A 19532-nucleotide genomic window follows, 5' to 3' on the forward strand; every position below is an offset into this window, starting at 1 on the left:
GAGATCAGCAGAACCATTCCTCGCTCAGCAACGGGGGAACGGCCATGCTGGATCACTCCTGCGTTACACCCAGGCCTCGTCTCCCTGGGCCAAATCTCACTCTGATGTAAGTGGACAAGCCCTTACTGGCAGAAGCAGGCACCGGTGCTGAACTTGTCTTTTGGCTTTACTTGAATTTGATCGATAGTTTCTCCTTCCTATAAGCATCTCTGGGAACTACATCTGCAGGCAACTGGCAGGATCATGTTGCAATCCCAAACTCCTTCTGACCCACTGTGTTCTGACCTACGACTTTCAACAGCCTTTCCACTGGGGATCTCGGACATATTTGCTGCTGGTTTTGGCTCAAGAGGCAAAAGGTCTCCAAGCAAAAGCAGATGCTGAGGAAAAAAACCACCAACAACCCAAAACCTCAGCAATCACAAAAATTGTATCTAACAGCCTGATCACAGATAGTTTAAAGGGCGTAACCTGCTCTTCTGGGTGACTGAGTCCTGAGTAGGGGTCACAATAATGTAAAACTGTGACTTCTCAAGGGCGCCATGATACCTCAGAGACCTTTGAGGTGCATGTGGTACAAACAACAAAAATGAGTAAAATGGTGGTTCTTCAATTTTGAAAAAGAAGGAAATCTGTAGTCCACAGCCCTCTCCTTTGTAGTTAAGTCAGGAGAGAAGACAAGGATGAGATGGGTCACCAAGGGCAGAGTATTGTCTCACTGGCCGTGAGGTCCTGGCTAAGGGAATGCAGGTGGGAGGAACCTGTCCTGTGCTCTGCACTGTGTCTGCTTTGGAGATGTATCTGCTTCACCTCCAGAACGAGTCCCTCTCGCAGATTTTGCCTGAAGCTTGCTTGAGAGAATCTTTCCAGAAAGGCAAGATCAACAGGAAGATCTGAACCAGTCAGGAACGTGTTCTGCTATCCCTACCAGTTCCCCTGTGCCATCAGACAGGAGGTCCCTGCAGCCAGTGTTCTTCCGCTGTTTACTACCGATGGCCAGAGAACTCAAAAACAAATTCCCATTGACAATCTATTATCACGTGCAGCTGGAAACGGCCAGTGCTTGGGACTTGTCCAAGCAGCTTAGAGCACTAAAGGGCAAGGACTGCCTTCCTGTGGCTCTGACAATCCTCTGTTCCCCCTCTGCTGAGACCAGCACAATGTCGCCGGTTGATCCTAGCCCTGGAGAAATCAGCTGCCCTTTAACTTCTGAGCTCCCCGTGATCCACCAACAAAACCCCATACCGAAGGTTAATATAGAGACAAGTGGTTAAACTGTCCCAATCAAATAACACCAAAGCAAAGCATTCATCCTCATCATTTATTAGGGATATTCGAGTAGCACCCAGAGCTGCTGCTGTGACCTTCTGCACAGGACACCATACAGGCTAGCCTCTCCCTCCTCAGCCTGAGCCAAGACATGACATGCGGGCAGGGGAAGATGGAAGTAAGAGTGTCAATATCTGCCCTGATCAATATTGTCCCTAGTTATAAGCTCAGCGATAAAAATAAGTGAACTAGAGATGCTGACAAATCATTAACATTTGCCTCATCATTATCCTCAGGCAACTTTCCACGGGCAATAAATAGCTCAGCAAGTTGCCTTGCCCAGCAGGCTGTCACCAGTGCTTTCCAATGACGGGCTGTCTCGTGCATGTGTGTTTTTGAAGGGTCAAAGACAGATATGTAAAAGATGCTGAAAATTCAAGTGCAGGAATCGAAAAGTGACTAGAACTACAGCTGCCAGTATTTTTTTTCCAATTTATTTCTCTAATAGCTTTGCCTTCCTCTTAAGGCATGAAGGAATCCAGTCCCTGGAGATCCAGGAGCAGGCATACAAAAGCCTGTATACCCAATTACCCCTAGAAGCAGCCCTCTCCACGGAGTAACAGCACCCTCCCACCATCCACAGACCCAAAGGAAACCACATGACATGCAGCTTCACTCTCCCCCCTCACCAGCTTTCCAGGTCCTGCCAACCTCTTTGGCAACTATCGCTTATTCGTAGCTACATCTGTATTGTTACGGCATTTCAGGCCGCACTGGCACGCGAGGCTCGGGACGCTCTTGGCACTCCTGGGGCCGCCCGTGCCAATATTCTCTACCTTGGACTTCAGACTGATCTTCTCTCCCAGCCTCTGTCTCCAGGCAGCTGCCCAAAGCCAAGCCTGACTCTCTGTGGCTCCACGCCAACGACATAACGATTATGCTATTGCTACAAAAATGACTGGCAAAGCTGACTTTTCCAGCATCGGGGACTTGTCCGAGGAGAGGGCAAACAATATGCGCTGCCATGAACTGATTACAACGACTTCAGAATAACAAATTTAATGTAAATGCAGAGTTTGGCACGGGTTACATTTTGAAGGAAAACTGCACTGTCATTTTAGCTGGCATCTCGCAGCTGCAAATCACCATGTTTTTATTAATTGATAGGTCATCACAGCTTGTGCAGGGAAATACCACCCCTGCCTTACAGCAGGGAAACTGGAGTAGGAGCAGATTGGACTATTCCGTGGCCCAGCAAAGCCTGCAATTTCCAAACTTGTCGGCCTGCCGAGACCGACATCGCAAATGAAATGACTGGGAAACACGCTGATCTTTGTACCTGCCTGCAGTAAAAACGCTCCTTCAGATCACTGAATCGCATCACGGATCTTCTTTCCAAAAGGTCACCTGCCCAAGGGGACGCCCCCGGGGGAGCCCCTGGGTTACCGCTCCCTGGGCACTGGGGCTCCACCACCGCCAGACCGGGGGGGGTCTCTGACAGCCTTGCGAGCCCCCTCACCCGCCGCTGGCAGCTCCGGTCACAAACCCCGACCTTCCCTCGCTCCCCCGACACGGGGCGCCGGCCCCGCTCCGTCAGGCGACTTTCCGTTCCCGAGGCACTCAGAGGTCACCTCGCCCGGCAGCGCCGGGGCTTCTCCCGGACGGGCTGCCGCGGCCCAAGGCCCTGCCTGGCGGGGCCCGGCTGCTCCCGGTAGTCCCGGGGAGGGGCCGGGGGCTTGGCCGGGGGGCGCCGGGCGGCGCTGCCGGGGGCGGCGGTTCCGCGTGGGGCAGCGCTGCCTCCCCACCCCTCGGCGGGCAGGCCCGGTGCCCCCGGGCAGGGCGAGCCCCGCGGGTCGGACTGAGGAGGGGGACGCCGGCACTCACCTGGCGCCAGGCCCCAGCCCGGCGCGGCGGAATGGGGGACGGCGGGAGTCCCGGCTCGTCCCGGCGCCGCTCCCCGGGGCGGGCAGGGGGTCCGCGTCCTCCTCGGGCCCGCTCCCCCCGCCGCGGCCTCCGCTGTCAACAAACCCCGCCGTCACTTCCGCCAGCCGGGCCGCCCGCACCGGAAGCGCCGCCGCTTGCCCTCCCCGGAAACACCGGCCAGGCCGGAACGCTCGGGTCGTGCCCGCCGGTTCGCCCCTCCCGGACACCCGTCGGAGCCGGAAGGCAGCGCGGGGCTGTCGGGGCGCTGCCGGCGGCGGCGGCTCTCCCTCACACACCGTGACGTGACGTCACGAGGTGCGGTGGTGGTGACGTCGCGGCAGTGGCGCTCACTGCCATGACGTCGCTGTGCTGCTGCGTGATGTCACGGCGCGGCTCAAAAGCGCGAGGCCGCCACCACACGAGGGCTTGTTCGGCGGCGGGGTCCTGGCAGGGCCTCCCCGGGGCTCCGTGCGCCGCCCGCTCCCCGCAGCCCCGCGTCTCCCTCTCCAAGGGCCGTGGCCGCCGCCACCCCCCAGCGGCTCCGTGAGCGCGAAGCCCGGGCCCCAGCCCCCGCGCCCCTGCCTGACGGACGCCACTCCCGCAGGCAGGCCGCGCTCACGGCTGCCGTTGGCACGGGCCGCAGGCACCAGACCTCGCCTGGGAGAGCGCGGCCGCCTCTGGGCTACGAGCGCCAGCGGGGCCTGCCCGCGCCCGGCGGAGCTCCGGCGGCGGGGTGTGGGCTCCTGCCTGCGGGGTCCTGCCTGAGGTGGGGGATGCAGGCAGCGCTGCCCGGAGCTCGGGGAGGGGGCCCCAGCGCTGTCCCACCAGCCCCGGGGGGGGGGGAGCGCGGTGCCGTGACAGGGCACAACCCGCAACGGACCCACTGCCCGTTTTGGGGAGCCGGGCCCGAGCCCCCCCAGCAGCTCACCGGGAGCCGCTCCGAGGCCGGCCCGGGGTGAAGCGGCCAGCGCCGGGGTGTGTGGGTGGGAACTCGGGGGGGCGGAGCCGCCTCCACGATGTGGGCGGAGTCAGGGGCGTGACTATCCAAACCCCGCCCACCCCCCCCGCGGGCAGGGTTTCTAGCCGGAGCGTTTATGCGGCGCGCGGGGCAGGGGCGCGGGGGCCGCCATGTCGCGGTTGCACCGGAGCAGGTCGGTGTTGGGGCTCTTCCCCTGCCCCGCCGGGGCTGCGGGCGGGAGGGCTCTGTGGGGTCGGGGGGTGCCGGTAACAAACGTTATAACGGCCGCGGCTCCGCTCCCCTCAGGATCGCGGATTTCCAGGAGGTGCTCGGTGAACCCACGGTGGCTCTGGCCAAGCTCCGCGACCTCTGCTTCAGCGGTGAGTGGCCCGGGGAGGTGTGGGGACCGGCCCCGGCCTGGGGAGCAGGGCGCCGGGCACGGCCTTAACCCCCGGGGTGGGGGGGAGGGTCCTGCCGGCGGTTGCCCGGGGCTGGTGCTGCCCCCGCGGGGCTGGGGACGCCTGAGGCCGCGGGCGCGGGGTGTCAGGCCGCGGGTGTCCGGCGGCTGAAGGCCAGCTCAGCCCCCGCCGGGTAGTCCCCTCCTGGAGCGGGTGTGAAGCGGCCGGTGTGTTTTCAAGCCCAAGCTCCATCAGGCCGCAGTGGTCCCCACCCGGCCTTTGAGCACAGCCACAAACTTCCAGGCAAACCCTTCCTTCCCCCTCTCCGAGACTCTTGGGGGTTTCGCTCCTGCTGCTGTGCCCTGCCCATCACCTGCACGGTCCCCAGATTTCTGCTTCCAACGCCTGCCGCAGGCACCGTCCCCCATCGGAGGCACCGGCAGGTTTGGCACGGTCTATAACCCCGAGAGCGTCCCTGTGAAAATTTCTTGCCCTCCGGGCAGAAAAAGCGCTGCCTTGCCTGTTCGTGTGGCGACGTTTGCAAGCGGCGGTGAGGAGACTGGGGCTAACGTGGTTATTTCTCTGCCTGATGTTCCACAGGAATTCCCTTTGATGGTGGGCTGCGCTGCCTGTGCTGGAAGGTGGGTTTTGCTTGGGGTGCTTTTGTTTCTTGCGAGGGATACTTTGTGTTGCTTAAGTACATGCTATTTTTGGGCACTTAAAATCATAAGCAACAAAAGTACAGAGCTTAAAAGCCACTCAAAATCGACGGTAATTTGCGGAGATCAGCACTGGCACAGTTGCAGTAGCATTTACTGACACAGGACAGCCATCGCTTCAGATGATTGAAAGTGGCTGATCTGCTCTTTGCATGAGAAGGGCCCTCTGAATTAAGCTAGGAGTGCTTTTTGGTTGGGTTAGCTATCGATTGATCTTACATATAGGTCTGTGTTGAAAATCAGTCCCTGAAATATCCCTGACTGTTGCCTGGCAGAGTACTAGGCTTTCTGGAGAAAGCTCCCAGTATTTTCAAGGAGCCAGTTCTAGCCACTGTGTTTGGTTTGCTCATCTTACAGGTATAATGGCTCGTTCTCCAAACACTAATTTGTGTGCATCTGTCTTCTGTACAGATACTCCTGAACTACCTCCCTTTAGAGAAAGCCTTATGGAGCTCCTTGCTGAAGAAACAGAGGTGAGGACATTGGTATTTGCCCCTTTATTTCCAATGAGATCTGTAGAGAAGAATAGTTCCTTAAATAATTAAGTACCTTCGTAAAATGAATTGTTCTTGTGTGGAATGCAGTTCTGTAGCCTGTCTGGTAGATTGATCTCTTCGGTGAAACTCAGCTGAAGAGAAAACCAGATACCGTCTGGCTGAGCGGGGTGGTACAGAGAGATCTATCTGAACTCGTTCTGGGTGTTTACATTGACTTAATCTTCTGCTTCATTGCAAATTCCACTTTTCTTCCTTAAGGGATCTGTATTCCCAGTTCCTAAAGGAAATGATTATCCAGCCTGGGATCGCCAAAGCCAACCTGGGTGTTTCGAGGGAAGATGTGACCTTAGAAGATCATGTAAGTGCTGTTAAGCCTTTGTGTTGCAGAAAATCCCCCCGAGCTATAAACTGTTGTTCTGGAGTCTGGACCCTGGGGCTGCTCTTGCCTCCGTTCTTGGACTGAGAGAACTTTGCCCTGCCAGCAGGAGGGACGGTTCCCAGGTACCAGGCTGGCATTTGGTCTTAGTAGTCTTCAGTGTGAATTATTGGCAGAGCTCTGATAGTTCTGGAGAGCGCTGTGTTCAGCGATGCATAACCCTGCTCCCCTCCTTTGGGGCTACCTGCCCAGGCTCTAGGTCTCCTGGGGAAAGGGGGAGGCTCACAAGAGGTACCTCCAGCAAAGAGACGCTCTCTGGGAAGTGAGGTCCGTGGGCGGGCTCAGAGCAGGCTCGTCTGAACAGGGGATGTAAAAGAGGCAGGAGAGTCAAGTTGGACTATGGCATGGAAGGCAAGGGAGTCACTTGTTTCTAGTTCTGCTGCTGGCTTTTTTTTTTTCTTTTTTTAATTGACCACTTCCTGCATCCCTTGGGTTTTTTCCTTCTCTGAAAATGCTGTTAAGGGTGTATGTGTTGGGGGAGGGAATGAAGTAACTGATTAGAAGAGACTGTAAAATGATACAACTGCTTCCATGACTTGTCCTGAACGTTAGCTTCTCTGCTAGTGTACAGTCATCCGTGCCACTGTGATCTCTGGAGGCCTTGGTGCTGTAAAATTAGCATGTTTGTGGCACTCCACACGTGGGCAGGTTACAGTGATCTTTGAATCTCTTAGAACATGAGGTGTTTTTATTATTGTTTTTCGTCTTGGTTAGTTGTTAACCTTGCATGGATCTTGACCTGGAGAGAGGAAAGTGTGCGTGGAGGGATAGTTAAGTTTGTCATATTGGAAAACTAGTCAGATGCAGGATAGGCTGTTCATATTAATATGTATTTCGTTTTTCCTGGGCACAACAGTGGTGCTTAATCAGCCTTCTCAGAGCTGAGATAGAGAGGGATTCTTGTAACTAATAACCACAATGCCCGAGTACCGGATGGGTGGGTGACTCTTACCCGAAGTACAAAGACTGCCTCTGTTGTACAGGTTGGAGCTTCAATCGGGAATCTTGTTGATGCAGGACAGGACAGCTGATTTGGGAACAAAGTCATTAAGAGGCAGGTGAAAAGGGATTGGAAGTGTTGGTTTGTCAGAGTGAACCTGCGTGCTCACTCGTTTCGCAGGCTCTGATCTGCTTCTGTACGCTGTGTGAAGAAACAACGCTGAACGTAACTAGTGAGAGAAAAAGTTAAACCTGATGGCAAGGAGCGTGCTAGTGCTAAATGACAGAGGGACAGCAGAAATGTTAAATCAGTATACTTACCGAGGGTTTGGATACGTGTGAAACATGCTCGTTCTCTTCCTGTTGTTTATTCCTTTAGCCACTCAATCCAAACCCAGACAGTCGATGGAATACTTACTTCAAGGACAACGAGGTGCTTCTCCAGATAGACAAAGATGTCAGGTGTGTGAGGCATAATGACTCAGGCTTCTGAACCCGAGTGGTTTGGTTAACATGTTGTACTTCAAAAACAAAGTTTAATATTAAACTGAGCCTCCCGTTCAACATGGGGCATGTACTTCCTTCTTATGTCTGATTTCCTCCTGTATCCATCCTAGGAGGCTGTACCCTGACATGGCATTCTTCCAGCGCCCAACGGACTACCCCTGCCTTTTAATCCTGGACCCCCAAAACGAATTTGAGACGCTGCGCAAGCGGGTGGAGCAGACCACGCTCAAGTCACAGACAGTGGCGCGAAACCGCAGCGGGGTTACAAATGTGAGATCTAGGTGGGGGCTGTCTGATACGGGGAAGGGTGTTTCTTGGGGTTTTTTCTGTTTCTCTCTCTACTTGTGTGGTGGAATTAAGCAAATGCCTCAGCAGGTACTGTGTGTTCTGGTGTCTTGAAGCTATGTAGAACCAGTTGATGTGCCTGTGAGTTAGTAGGGAATTACAGGTATGTTTAAGGATTATTTTTTCCTGCCTTTTGGTGGAAGTTGAAGTCGCAGGAAGATGCAAGTATTCTGTACTTGACGTGTGCCTTTCTGTACGGGAACAAAACTCTGAAGGGTTAACTTATCCAAGTTGAATTTACGTGGTCTTCCAGAACTGGATCTTAACAAACCTGCAGTTACCAGAAGAGCTGGGTATCTGCTGAAATGTGCGTTGCCTCTTTGCTCTTCCACAAGCGTTGCAGTACAAGTGCCACATGCTGTTGGGGAAGGTGGCTTGCTCCCACAACAGATCTAAGCTTTTCCTCATGCTGCTGACAAAGAAGTGGAACCGCTGTGGTTTCTTACTGCGGGGGATCAGGCGGTGCAGTGATTCAGGGGAACTGTCTGTTGCTGCACAGACTGCTTGGTTCTTCAGGGGTAGCCAGCACTAGGGCTTCGCTGCCTTTGTGCTTCCCGAGTGACTTGTCTTGGTTTGTGTGAACACCTGCCTGCTTGGTATAAGCTGCCTAAATCTTTTGGGGGCCTGTATGCGTTCAAAGCCAAGCTTGTCACGGGTGCAAAACTATCCGTGCCAGTGGGTTATCCCGAATCAGCCCTAGTCTTGCCTTGCTTTTCAGGTGAGCTCCCCTCTTAAAACGACCCCTAATTCTCTGAGTGAGTACGAAGTTCTGCCCAACGGCTGTGAAGCTCACTGGGAAGTGGTGGAGCGAATCCTGTTCATCTACGCCAAGCTGAACCCTGGGATAGCGTACGTTCAGGGGATGAATGAGATCGTGGGGCCTCTTTACTACACCTTTGCTACTGATCCTAACAGCGAATGGAAAGGTGAGAGTCTCCGTTGGCTGCTCAGTAGTGGCTGCTGTACTGCACACTGTCTGCGTAAAGAACGGGTTTGGGAATGAGGCACTCTTTAAACATCTCTGTTATGACTGATTGGGACCAAAAAGCAAATACAGCAAGAGATGAGGAGTTTTGGGGACATAGCAAATTGATAGAAACTGAATGGGCTGTGAGTGGTGAGGACATGAGAAGTGAGGCTTTTTGAGGTGGTTTTGTTTGTTTTGCATGGATCTAGGTTGTACTTTGTGAAATTTAAAGTCCCTTTAGAAGCTCTTGTTTGCTTGTACTGTATATACTTGGTAAGGGAAGAATGGAATGGGAGTACTTTGCCTGTTCCTTCTACTTCATGGGAGCTCCGAGGGTGTGTGCTGATGGTGGAGAGAGCAGATGGTGTTCTTGGGCATAGATAACCGGTTTGTGACCTGATGTCATGAAGACCTTGTGTGCACACAGGGTCTGTATCTGCAGTGGCTCTGTTGATGTTTCTAGTTTAAAAAAAAAAGTGTCTCGTCCCAAACCAAGCAAGTCAAGATCTTGTGGGATCTGTTACTTGAATCCAGTACAGCAACCAGATTCTGAAGCAAGAACTGTTCTAAGTCTGTGTGCCTCTGCCAGTGATGCTTCCTCTATTCCCCTTTTGTTTTTTTTTCCCAGAACACGCTGAAGCAGACACATTTTTCTGCTTTACCAATCTCATGGCCGAAATTCGGGACAACTTCATTAAAAGCCTGGATGATTCTCAGTGTGGTATTACCTACAAAATGGAGAAGGTTTACTCCACCCTGAAGGAAAAAGATGTGGAGCTGTATTTGAAACTGGTGAGGAGCTAGGCTTTTCTCTTGAGACTTGGTTGGAATGTGAGAATGCGAGGAGTCGAGCTTAACAGTGCATTTACACATCAGCCAGTTTTGTTAAACTCTTGCTGTGCTTGAATAGGAAGGTTGAGAGTGTAGGAAGGGCTTTGCCTATAGGGCATAGAGGTGTCTTATCTAGGAGCTGAAACAGCCTCTCCTTGGAGTAAGCCTAGAGCAAGCTGACACAGCAAGGCTTTCCTCCCCTGCCTGGCTGTGAAAGCAAACAATAGTTGTTGCAAAGCTGCCAGCTGTGAGTCTGAAGTGACTTGGCCTCGATCCCTGGTCACCTGCCTTGAGACCTAGTTGGAGCTGGAGTCTTTCCTCTAGTCATCAGGCAAAACATGAGTTTTGCTGCAGAGGTCCTTGGAATCTGAGGTTACAGGAATTGTGTCTCTGTCTTTAAAAACAAAACAAAAACCACTCCCCAACACTTCTGTTACCGCTGCGTGCCCTGACAGTACTGACTTAAGCTGCATGGAGATCATTCCCAAAGTAAACTTAACTCAAGCTGGTCTATCCTGCTCACCTAATTCTATCATTCTCCTTCATGCAGGAGTCTGAGTGCCTTGGGTTGGTATGGGGTTTGTAGAAGGCAGCTTTTGTTGGAAACATCTTCAGGTCTTACGGGCAATTTAGTGTGGAAATCCAAGGAGAATTTGGAAGGGAACGCTGTTCTTGTTACTCCAACCTTCACCAAATCGCACTGAGATTATTTTGTGTGTTTAGAGACATCAGGTTATGTTTCTTTTATAATCCAAAAGGTGGTTTGTCAGCACAGTGACACAACCCTCAGTGCTGGCTTGTGGCTGATTCAGTGGGGAGAAAATAAACTGCTTACAGTTTGGTTGGCAGGAAGTGGTCTTGGCCATGCAGCAGCTGGTCCTTAAGAATATCAGCAGGATCCTGAACTCGTTTGACGTTGATTAAATTTACAGTCCCTTGGATTTAACAGTAGAAAACAAGAAGGCTTCAGGCTAGAAGTGCTTACAGTATGTTTTACTGACCATCAGTGTGAACTCTGTTCCATCTTTGTTTCTTTTTGTGAACAGTAAGCCTTTTGATAAACATGGGGCTTCTGGAAAGGAGAGGAAATCCTGACCAAACAGTGCCTCTGCTAGAGGGGGAGGGCTGCGGCTTTGCAGATAAAATGCTGTTCAAGTGGGAACATTAAAATTACTTGGCACGTTTAACGGAACTAACACAAATAGTGCCTTTAGGAAGAAAAGCTTCCTTTACTCCATGCTGTGGACAGAGGAGCATTTTCTGGCTTGTCTCTAGACATGGAGCATGGCTGCACTGAAAATCTCTGTCTAGCTTGAATGTGGGAGCTTTCAAAGGAGGCAGTGGGTTTGCTGGTGTTGCAGTATGGGTTGGCAGCTTAGAGCAATATCGGGGTGGCGATGGGGCTGGAAACATGGGGTGCATCTCTTACTTGTAGGGAACTGACCGAGAGCACGTATTCATTGTTTGCCTGGTGCATGTCTGACAGCAAGAACAGAACATCAAACCCCAGTTCTTTGCCTTCCGCTGGCTGACGCTGCTCTTGTCCCAAGAGTTCCTGCTGCCAGATGTCATCCGTATCTGGGACTCCCTCTTCGCTGATGACAAGCGCTTCGATTTTCTTCTGCTCGTCTGTTGTGCCATGTTGACGTAAGTACACAGGTAGCCATCCTGCTTTTCTCTTTCCCTCCTTTACCTAAATCCACGGATCCAGGAGTCTTCTGTAGGCGTGTGCTAAGGCATGTGGTGAACAGGTTGTAGTCATTGTTCACAATGGTAGCAAAAGTGTTTTCAAAAGCCTCTATACGGGCCCAGTGTAGTCTGGGTTTAACGTTCCTCTGTAAAGAGTCAAAAGTAGCTGGAATAATTTCCATCTTTCAGACTAATCCGTGATCAGTTGCTGGAAGGAGACTTCACTCTGAACATGAGGCTGCTACAGGTAAGGATTAAATGTAGTGGGCACAGGGAGTGATTTGAAGAGTCTTAAAATAGTACTGTGAGAGAGGGCGAGGGTATGAGAAGGGGTATGCCTGGCTGAAGAGAAGTACCCGATTTCTGATGTTGGCGTGCGGAAAAATCTTAAGGGATCTTACGGGATGCTCGTTACTGGAAGTGTGAATCTTTTGCTTGTGCACCAATTCTAGCTTACAGAGAAGTTATTGTAGACTAGAGGTTTTTAGCGTTCCTTTGGTTTGTGAAAAATGGAATAATTTTGAGCAAAGATGTGAAACCCTATGTAACAGTGTTAAACTTGTTGGCCAGAGGCTTTTGTGTAGTTCTGAGATCTGTGAAAGCCCAAGGTTGAAAACACCTGCACTGCACAGTAGGATATCTCTGATTCTGCCAGTTCCTGCTTTGGGCTGTGCAAGATACTGGCTTTGATAAGGGTTTCTGGCAGGAAGATAGTGCTTGTAGCAGGCCAGCTCATTGTACCCTTGGAGGACAAATTAAAAAAAAAAAAAAAACAAACAAAAACACCAACAAAAAACCCACAACCCAAACAAAAAACCCCCAGACTTCTTGAAGGATAGTGAGGCTTGATCAGTTAAAACCAGGAAGCTGTTAGCTGTTAAGGGGAGTGACTGAACATGGCAGTATGTTAAAACAGGCCAAGAATGCTGTTGTCAGGGTTTGCCCTGCCTAAGTGAAACAATGCGTACAAGACATGCTAGGTAGTCACTTAAATCACTTTGTTTCTTTGACATAGGATTATCCTATCTCTGATGTTCATCTGATTTTGAAGAAGGCAAAGGAACTTCAGGATTCCAAATAGTCCGTGAGCCTAACAAAAGGTGTCGGAGAAACTGTATGGCAGCAGATCCCCGGAGATGCCCCCATGCAGTGTGGCGCATTAAAGCTCCTAGCGGTCTCTGCAGGACTTTGGGTTTTGTGTTTGGGCTACTGGCCACCTTGAAGACTTCCTTCTACTCTATTTATTAGGTCAAGGACTGGTTACTTCCCTATCTACTTGGGTCCTGCACTCCCGATTTTTTGCATATCTCAAATGCCTCTGTGCTGCCAAAAGCAGTTCTTTGTATCTTTTTTTAATGACTTGGGGAGAAAGAAACCGTCTGTCTGCATATCCCTGAAGGGATGGACTCCTGTATTATGGAAACAACACATGGAATTACTTCTGATGGGGAAGGGACAGGCTGAGTCAAGTGGATTTTGGTGGGTGAGTATAGAAGGATCTTCCTCCCGTGAAGAGAATGTATTCCAATGAAGTAATGCATCCTGCCATTCAAGCAGCTTCTGGATTCTTCTCCCTCACGTCTGCACTTGGCCATCCCTGGGATGTGCAAAGAAGATGATTGCATCAGTTTCTGGTGATTGTCATCTGTCATCCTGCAGTTTGGACCCCTTTGCCTGGGAAACAGACCTTGAGAAGCTGACGTGGGAGGACACGATTACACCTGGTGGTGGCGTGCGCTGAAACTGCCTGAATCCAGAATCGCCTTATCAGTGAGGTCTCCTTGAATGCGAGACGGGTGGTTTTAATCAGTGAGTGTAGTTTGAAGTCAAGCCTTATTACGCACAGCCTTAGAGCAGCTGCTGCAGGGAGGCCTCACGCTGCTTTCCTGGCTCTGAACTGGAGCCTGTCCAGCCACAATCAGGATTCCGAAATACAACAAACGGGCATCTAGTCACGTGCAATGAAGACCATATTTAGGGGCTTATACAGGCATGGCACTGGGGTTTTCTGCCTCGGTGGCTTGCATAATGTTACCCTGCATAAGCTCTGGTCACAGTAACCTTGGTATTGTCTCATGGTAGGTGCTTCTCGCCAGGAAGAGACATGGTCCAGGTCTGACCTACAAGTAAGAGTCCTTTTCTGGTGTAATCCAGTGGGCATACAAGCATTTGTCATCAGCTGACTGCTGGGGCTGATCCACTTTTTCTGTGCACCAGTCCTGTTGGAGTCACAACAGTCCTGAGTTGGGCACTTCTCCCTCCTGAGAGAGGAACTGCTGCATTTCAAAGACAGCGGAGCAGGCTCAGGTGAATATCGACCAAGACAAACTACGGGGAGAACTGCTAACCTGCTGGCAGTGTCAAGCTGATCAGAAGCCTCAGAGGGAGAAGCTGCCAGCAGTGCTTGGGTGGTGCAGAAGCTCTCGAGTGAACACTAATCCAGCGTGCTTTTCCCTTTCTTTCTGTGCTGTACTGGCTCACCTCCCCATAGCTGTTTGACACTACAGTTTTCAGTGTTGATGGGTATTGATTTGTTAAAGGTCAGCCGCCTTTGTAGGATCTGCTTAAGCTGCTGATGGCCTAGAATCGCCCTAGCAGGAGGGATGTTGTCAGCCTTCAGCTTTTTTACTACTGTTATTTCCTTCCCTGAAGGCCGGTTCTTCACAGGCTACTGTAATTGTCACAAAAGCGGGTCGGGAGACCGGAGGACGGGTTGATGCATGTACCTGTGTTCTTATTGGCAATCCCAAGCAATCTCTGCCTCTTCAGAAGGTGCTCGAGTAACACTGGTGCAGCCAGGTGTTGCTGCTGTGGTGGAGCAAGAGCAGATGAAGACTTAAAACAATCTGCAGTTCATACCTGTGGCTAACAGTATCCCTCTCTGCTGCAATCCTTTCTAGAGGTTAGAGTTTTCCTCCAAGAAATATGGAACCAATAGACCAGGACAGCTGGATGATGAAGCATCCTGTCTGCTCTAATCACCGGATGGATGTTCTTCCTGCCTGGCATCACTGAGCTATTCCAGGTGGTCTCACGGTCTCAGCTCTTGGGTACCCTGCACTAGAGAGGCCAGTAGTCAGACCTCGTGTGGCCAGACAGCTAGCTGGTAGGCACAAATGTAGAACCGGAGGGTCAGACTCTTAGGCAGGATTGGACCTCCTCCAACACTTCTGCCTCAGAACTGCTCTAAATACTGCTGTAACTCTCTCACATTCCATGTACAAACTCTGCTCTCACCTCCCCAAATACCTGGCCTGTCCATTTTGGGTCCCCCTGGCAAGTGCAGGGTTCCCTTACGCTATATTTTCTCACTGGTAACAGGAGCATCCATGAGGGTTCCTGCTTTAAACAGCTAGAAATCTTAAAATAACCTGAGAAGGCAAATCGGGGTTAAAGCAGTATGTGGAGATGAACTTCTGCTTGTTTTCAGGGTAGCGTTTGGGCCCTGAGGCGACCTGCAACAGCATTGCCCAGCGCTGGGTCAGGTGCAGCGTTACAAACACTCGAGGCAGACTGGGGAGGTGGCTGCTCGAGTGGCAGCGCCCATGGCTGGCTGGGTGCGGGGGTCGTGCTGTCTTTTTCCTTCCTAGGTGTTGAAGGGCCTATATCATGCCCTCTTAGTTCTCTTTAGGGGGTGATGGTAGATGCTTTTAAAAGGAGGTTTAATGGCATGTGATGAGAGCTTTGGCTGCTGGAAAGGGTCTCTGGGATAAAGTCTCTTAGCCTTATCCAGACTATGGCTGCTAAACTGATTGAATTCTTCGTTGGGGAGAACTTTCATGGAGCCAGACAGGCTGGTTCCTACATGAGAAGCTGTTTTATATTCCTCCTTATCCCTTCCTGTGTGGTAGGACTTCTGTCCTGCTATTGAAAAGGGCTGTTGAAAGGAGTTGTTGTACTTTTCAATGACTTGGGACATCCATTTCTTTATTCCAAGACTTTCTTCTTTCTTTAAGAACAAACCCAGATTTTCTGTGGGGAGAAAAGAGTCTTGTTACCAGCTTTTGAATCTTGTCATGAGTTTCCTTCATTGCTCAAAGGCTTGTGGTGATGATGCTGTTGTTGAGGTCAGACAGTATTTAACTAGTGGTTCCTTGCTTGTGTGGCCAAGTAACAACCGCTTCACCCTTGAGATGTTTCCACCTCTGACTCCCTTCAGTCCTAATCTGCTGCAGGAGCAGTGAGGTTGGCTGAAGCAGCAGTTCTTTGGGTCAGGAGGTGTTGTCTGAGGGGTGCCTTGGGGGCCCCTTGTTTCATAGGGGCCTAAACAGAGGATGTTTAAGTAGCTTTTACAATGCATTCCTCACAGGCAGGACTGCTGCCAGGCAGGGGAAGGGGGACCCATCTTCACCTGGGAGGAAAAACAGGGCACTGTGCTGGATGTGGGGAGAGATGAGCCTCCCCTGTCAGGAAGAGGTCTGCTCTACCTGCACCTCACTGTAATTCAGGCTTTGGGAAACTCTGTGGCTTTGCCAGTGAGGTAGAAGCAACAGGATACTAGAGATCAAGTCCTCACTGGTGGTCACTCAGAACGCTGATTTTGAGTTTGAATTTTGTGACCTAACCTAGAGTTGTTCACGCCTTGGCAGTGAGTGGAATGAAGGCCAGAAGTTGCTTTGGGAGAGTTTGGGGTGTTTGGGAAAGCAGAGGCTGTTTTCCGTTAGTGTGAGCGTCAGTGAGTTTGTTTTAGCCACTTGGAACACTCTTCTCAACTGCCCGTTCCCCAAAAGACAGGAACAAATAGCACTTTTTTTTTAACCTTGTCTGGAAAGAATTGCCAGAACAGGGTCTAGAGAACACTTCATCACTCAAAAACTCCTTCTTTTACGCTTCTTTTTAAACACAATTTTTATAACGCTTCCTTGAACTAAACGGGTGGCTTTGTGCAAACACCTGGTGGTGGGAGCGCCCGCCTTGAGCTGGGGGTTAACGCTCCGCAGGTGCTGCCTGCGGCCTTTCTAAGCGGCCCCGGGGGTAGCGGCTGGGGGCTCCCAGCGGCCGGGGCAGGGGGTACGAGCCAGCCCGTCTCCACCGCCGGCCCCTGGGTGCCACAAGATGGCTTTGCTTTCCCTTCGCCTCCCTGCGCGGGGCCAGCCGGGACAGCGCTGCCTTTTGGCGAGGAGAAGGCCGCGAAGGGGACGCTGCGGCCGCGGATGCCCTGAGGGCGGGAGGGCGGCGGCCCGGGCTCTGCGGGGCCGGGCCGGGCCCGGGGGGAGCCGCGGGTGCCCCCCCGCCTCGCCGCCCGCTCCGCTCTTTATTTTTGTACTTTCCGGCTCTTCTTGTGGCCTCCGGGCCTCTCGTTCAACGCTGTTCCCTCGTTTGTCCTAATAAAATGGCTCCTTCGCACACCGCTGCCTCTGTCGCCGCCGCGGGGTGGCGCCATCCCCGCCGCCTGCCCGGGCCCCTGCGACCCACTCGCTCTTAAAGGGGCGATGCCGCCGTAGAAGCGCGAAACCTCCTCAGGGAAAGGCGCGGCCCCTTTAAGCGGCGGCTCAGCGCACCGCCATGCTGCGGAGCCGGTGGCTGCTGCACGGCGCCTCGCTGGCCCTGGGCGCGGGGCTGGGGGCGGCCCTCACCGCCCGCCGCCGGGCCCAGGGCGATGCGCCCGAGGGGCTGCTGGGCCGCCTGCCCGTGGTACCCGCCGTGGCGGCGGCGGCGGCCGGTCCGCCGGCGGTGCCGGGCTCGGCTCGGGCCGAGCTGACCAAGTACGGGCTGCCCGGGCTGGCGCAGCTGCGGAGCCGCGAGTCCTACGTGCTGTGCTACGACCCGCGGAGCCGCAGCGCGCTCTGGGTCATCGAGCAGCTCAACCGGGAGAGCCTCAGCGGCACCTCCGACCGCGCCGGCTGCCAGTTCCAGGAGGACGATTCGGTCCACGAATACCACCGCGCCACTAACGCCGACTACTGCGGCAGCGGCTTCGACCGCGGGCACCTGGCCGCCGCCGCCAACCACAAGTGGAGCCAGAAAGCCATGCGGGACACCTTCTACCTCAGCAACATCGCTCCCCAGGTAGGACCCGCCGCGGGGAGACTCGCCCGGCCCGCGGCGGGGGGAAGCCGGAGCCGCCCCGGTTCAAGGGCAGGGGCTGCCGCCGGCTGGAAACCGCCTCGGAGCGGCTCTGGCTCTTCGTGTGTTTGTCCCTGTAGCGGTTGAGGCAGAGAGGGGCCGAAGTCACTCGGGGATGCTGCATTTCCCGCTAAACTTAACGGCCTAACCTGACTTAGCAGCCGTCCTGCGAACGTGCCTCTCTCGGACCGTGGGACACCCCGTTCCGTGCGGCTCGTTGCGGGAGCAAGGTTGAACAGAGACTTGAAAAAATGGTGGGCTGAGGAGAGCGGGTTCTGTTCCTGAGGTGGCCAACCAGGACCTCGCCGTATGCAGCTCCCGGAGTGGAGGTGATAGCGGGGATCTCTTCTGGAAGGTGCCCAGGGCACCACGGGATATGTTACAGGAGGGATGGATGTTATTACAGGGAAAGCTGAACGATGAGGAAATTCCCCAGTGACTGACTCTGCTGTTGGGTCACCCTGGTTGTGTTTCTAGGATCCTCATCTAAACCAGAATGCCTGGAATAACCTTGAGAAGTACAGCAGAAGCTTGGCGAGGAACAACAAGAATGTCTATGTCTGCACAGGACCCCTTTACCTGCCCAGGTAAACACAAGGCCCAAGCTGGGATGGCACTTGAGAGATGCATTGTGCTGGGAGAGGAAAGCAGGCTGAGGGGGTGCAGCCTCCCAGCTTCTCCCCAACAGGAGCGATCGCTTAAGGCCCTGCTCAGTGGGTGAGACCAGCTGTGCACAGAGGTTCTGCTGAAGGGTGCTTGCTTAAGATTAGTTTGTGCATTTCCCGTTCAGTTGATTATTTCTTGACTAAAGGTGGGTTTCCGGAGCTACAACATGATCAAGTCACTTTTGTTTGAGTCCTTAACGATCTAGTAGTAGTAGATTATTAGATTAACAGATTAGACTGCAGCCCCCTTCCCTACAGAATAAAGCTTTTAGGTTTTATTTCATGGACTATTTCTCCATTTAAGAGCACGACGTGTTTGCAAAGATCTTCACGTAGCACTAAAGAGCAGCTGTGTCATGTTGAGATCCATTCAGTAGCAGGAAATAGTCTGGAAAGGCTCTTAACGAGAGACAGCAGGGAGGGGATTTGGGGGGAGCAGACCCCATGCACTGCTCAGCCTCACCATGTCACAGTCTTTGTTTCAGCAACGTTTTTACTACTGCAGAAGTAGGGCTGCTCCCTGCCATGCTGTGGGGTGGGGGCTCATGTAGGGGTGGTGGGGGAGAGCTGAGGGGGTGGATGTGTCACCAGAGTAGGAGGTAACATGGGACCTTGCTGTTGGTGCAGGATGGAAGGCAATGGGAAGATGTATGTCAAGTACCAGGTGATTGGGAAGAACAATGTGGCCGTCCCCACCCATTTCTTCAAAGTGCTCATCCTGGAAAAGGAGAACGGGGAGATTGAGTTGCGCTCGTACGTGATGCCCAACAGCCCTGTGGATGAGAAAATCCCCCTGGAACGGTTCCTGGTTCCCATTGAGAGCATTGAGCGGGCCTCTGGGCTCCTCTTTGTCCCCAACATCTTGAAGAGAACAAGTAACTTGAAAGCCATCACAGCTGGAAACAAGCGTTGAACCCTGACTAAACAAATCCAGGGAAGGGACTCACAGCAGTCGCCCACAGAATACTAGTTCCTTGTGCAATTTTACACGTGAGAAATAGGAATCAAACCAATGCTTCTCTTTACCCCTCCCCTCGTTTTGTGTAACGGTGAAACACGCACATATGGCAGGTCTCACGGGCAGGCCCTGCCAAAGGCTCCTGGGTGCTTGACGTTGTAGCAGGTCGCTAGAATTTGCCTCTAATCTGCAGCATGGAGCCTGCTCCTGTAATTGCTCCCTTTGAGTTGAGTGTGGCTCAGTAAGGCACAAAGGGAAGTTACTTAATTTCTGCTATTCAGCAGGGAAGGACAGGAGCAAGATGGGTGCAGGAGGAAGAGGGGAGAGGTTCCTGCCTCTCTCTGGCCAAAGGACTGTCTGATTGT

General features: G+C 52.8%; 2 protein-coding genes across 4 annotated transcripts; both read left to right on the top strand.

The window, feature by feature from the left end:
• The first annotated feature begins 4310 nt into the window (after window positions 1–4310).
• Window positions 4311–14352, top strand: TBC1D13 (TBC1 domain family member 13). 3 transcript variants are annotated; one of them, XM_086475523.1, is made up of 12 exons: window positions 4311–4343; window positions 4457–4530; window positions 5149–5189; window positions 5679–5740; window positions 6023–6122; window positions 7519–7601; window positions 7757–7916; window positions 8710–8917; window positions 9587–9750; window positions 11276–11436; window positions 11668–11725; window positions 12494–14352. In XM_086475523.1, the coding sequence occupies exons 1-12, from the start codon at window positions 4321–4323 to the stop codon at window positions 12557–12559; spliced, it is 1200 nt and encodes a 399-aa protein (XP_086331649.1). In that variant the 5' UTR covers window positions 4311–4320; the 3' UTR covers window positions 12560–14352. The 3 variants fall into 3 exon arrangements, with proteins under 3 accessions (XP_086331649.1, XP_086331648.1, XP_086331650.1); XM_086475522.1 differs by lacking the exon at window positions 12494–14352 and adding an exon at window positions 12049–12168; XM_086475524.1 differs by lacking the exons at window positions 8710–8917; window positions 9587–9750.
• A 2631-nt stretch (window positions 14353–16983) lies between these two features.
• Window positions 16984–19496, top strand: ENDOG (endonuclease G). Its single transcript, XM_086475776.1, has 3 exons — window positions 16984–17487; window positions 18022–18131; window positions 18837–19496. The coding sequence occupies exons 1-3, from the start codon at window positions 16984–16986 to the stop codon at window positions 19120–19122; spliced, it is 900 nt and encodes a 299-aa protein (XP_086331902.1). The 3' UTR covers window positions 19123–19496.
• The last annotated feature ends 36 nt before the right edge of the window (window positions 19497–19532 follow it).

The sequence above is a fragment of the Leptosomus discolor genome, chromosome 19 (assembly GCF_034619465.1).
Source record: "Leptosomus discolor isolate bLepDis1 chromosome 19, bLepDis1.hap2, whole genome shotgun sequence".
Taxonomy (NCBI): domain Eukaryota; kingdom Metazoa; phylum Chordata; class Aves; order Leptosomiformes; family Leptosomidae; genus Leptosomus; species Leptosomus discolor.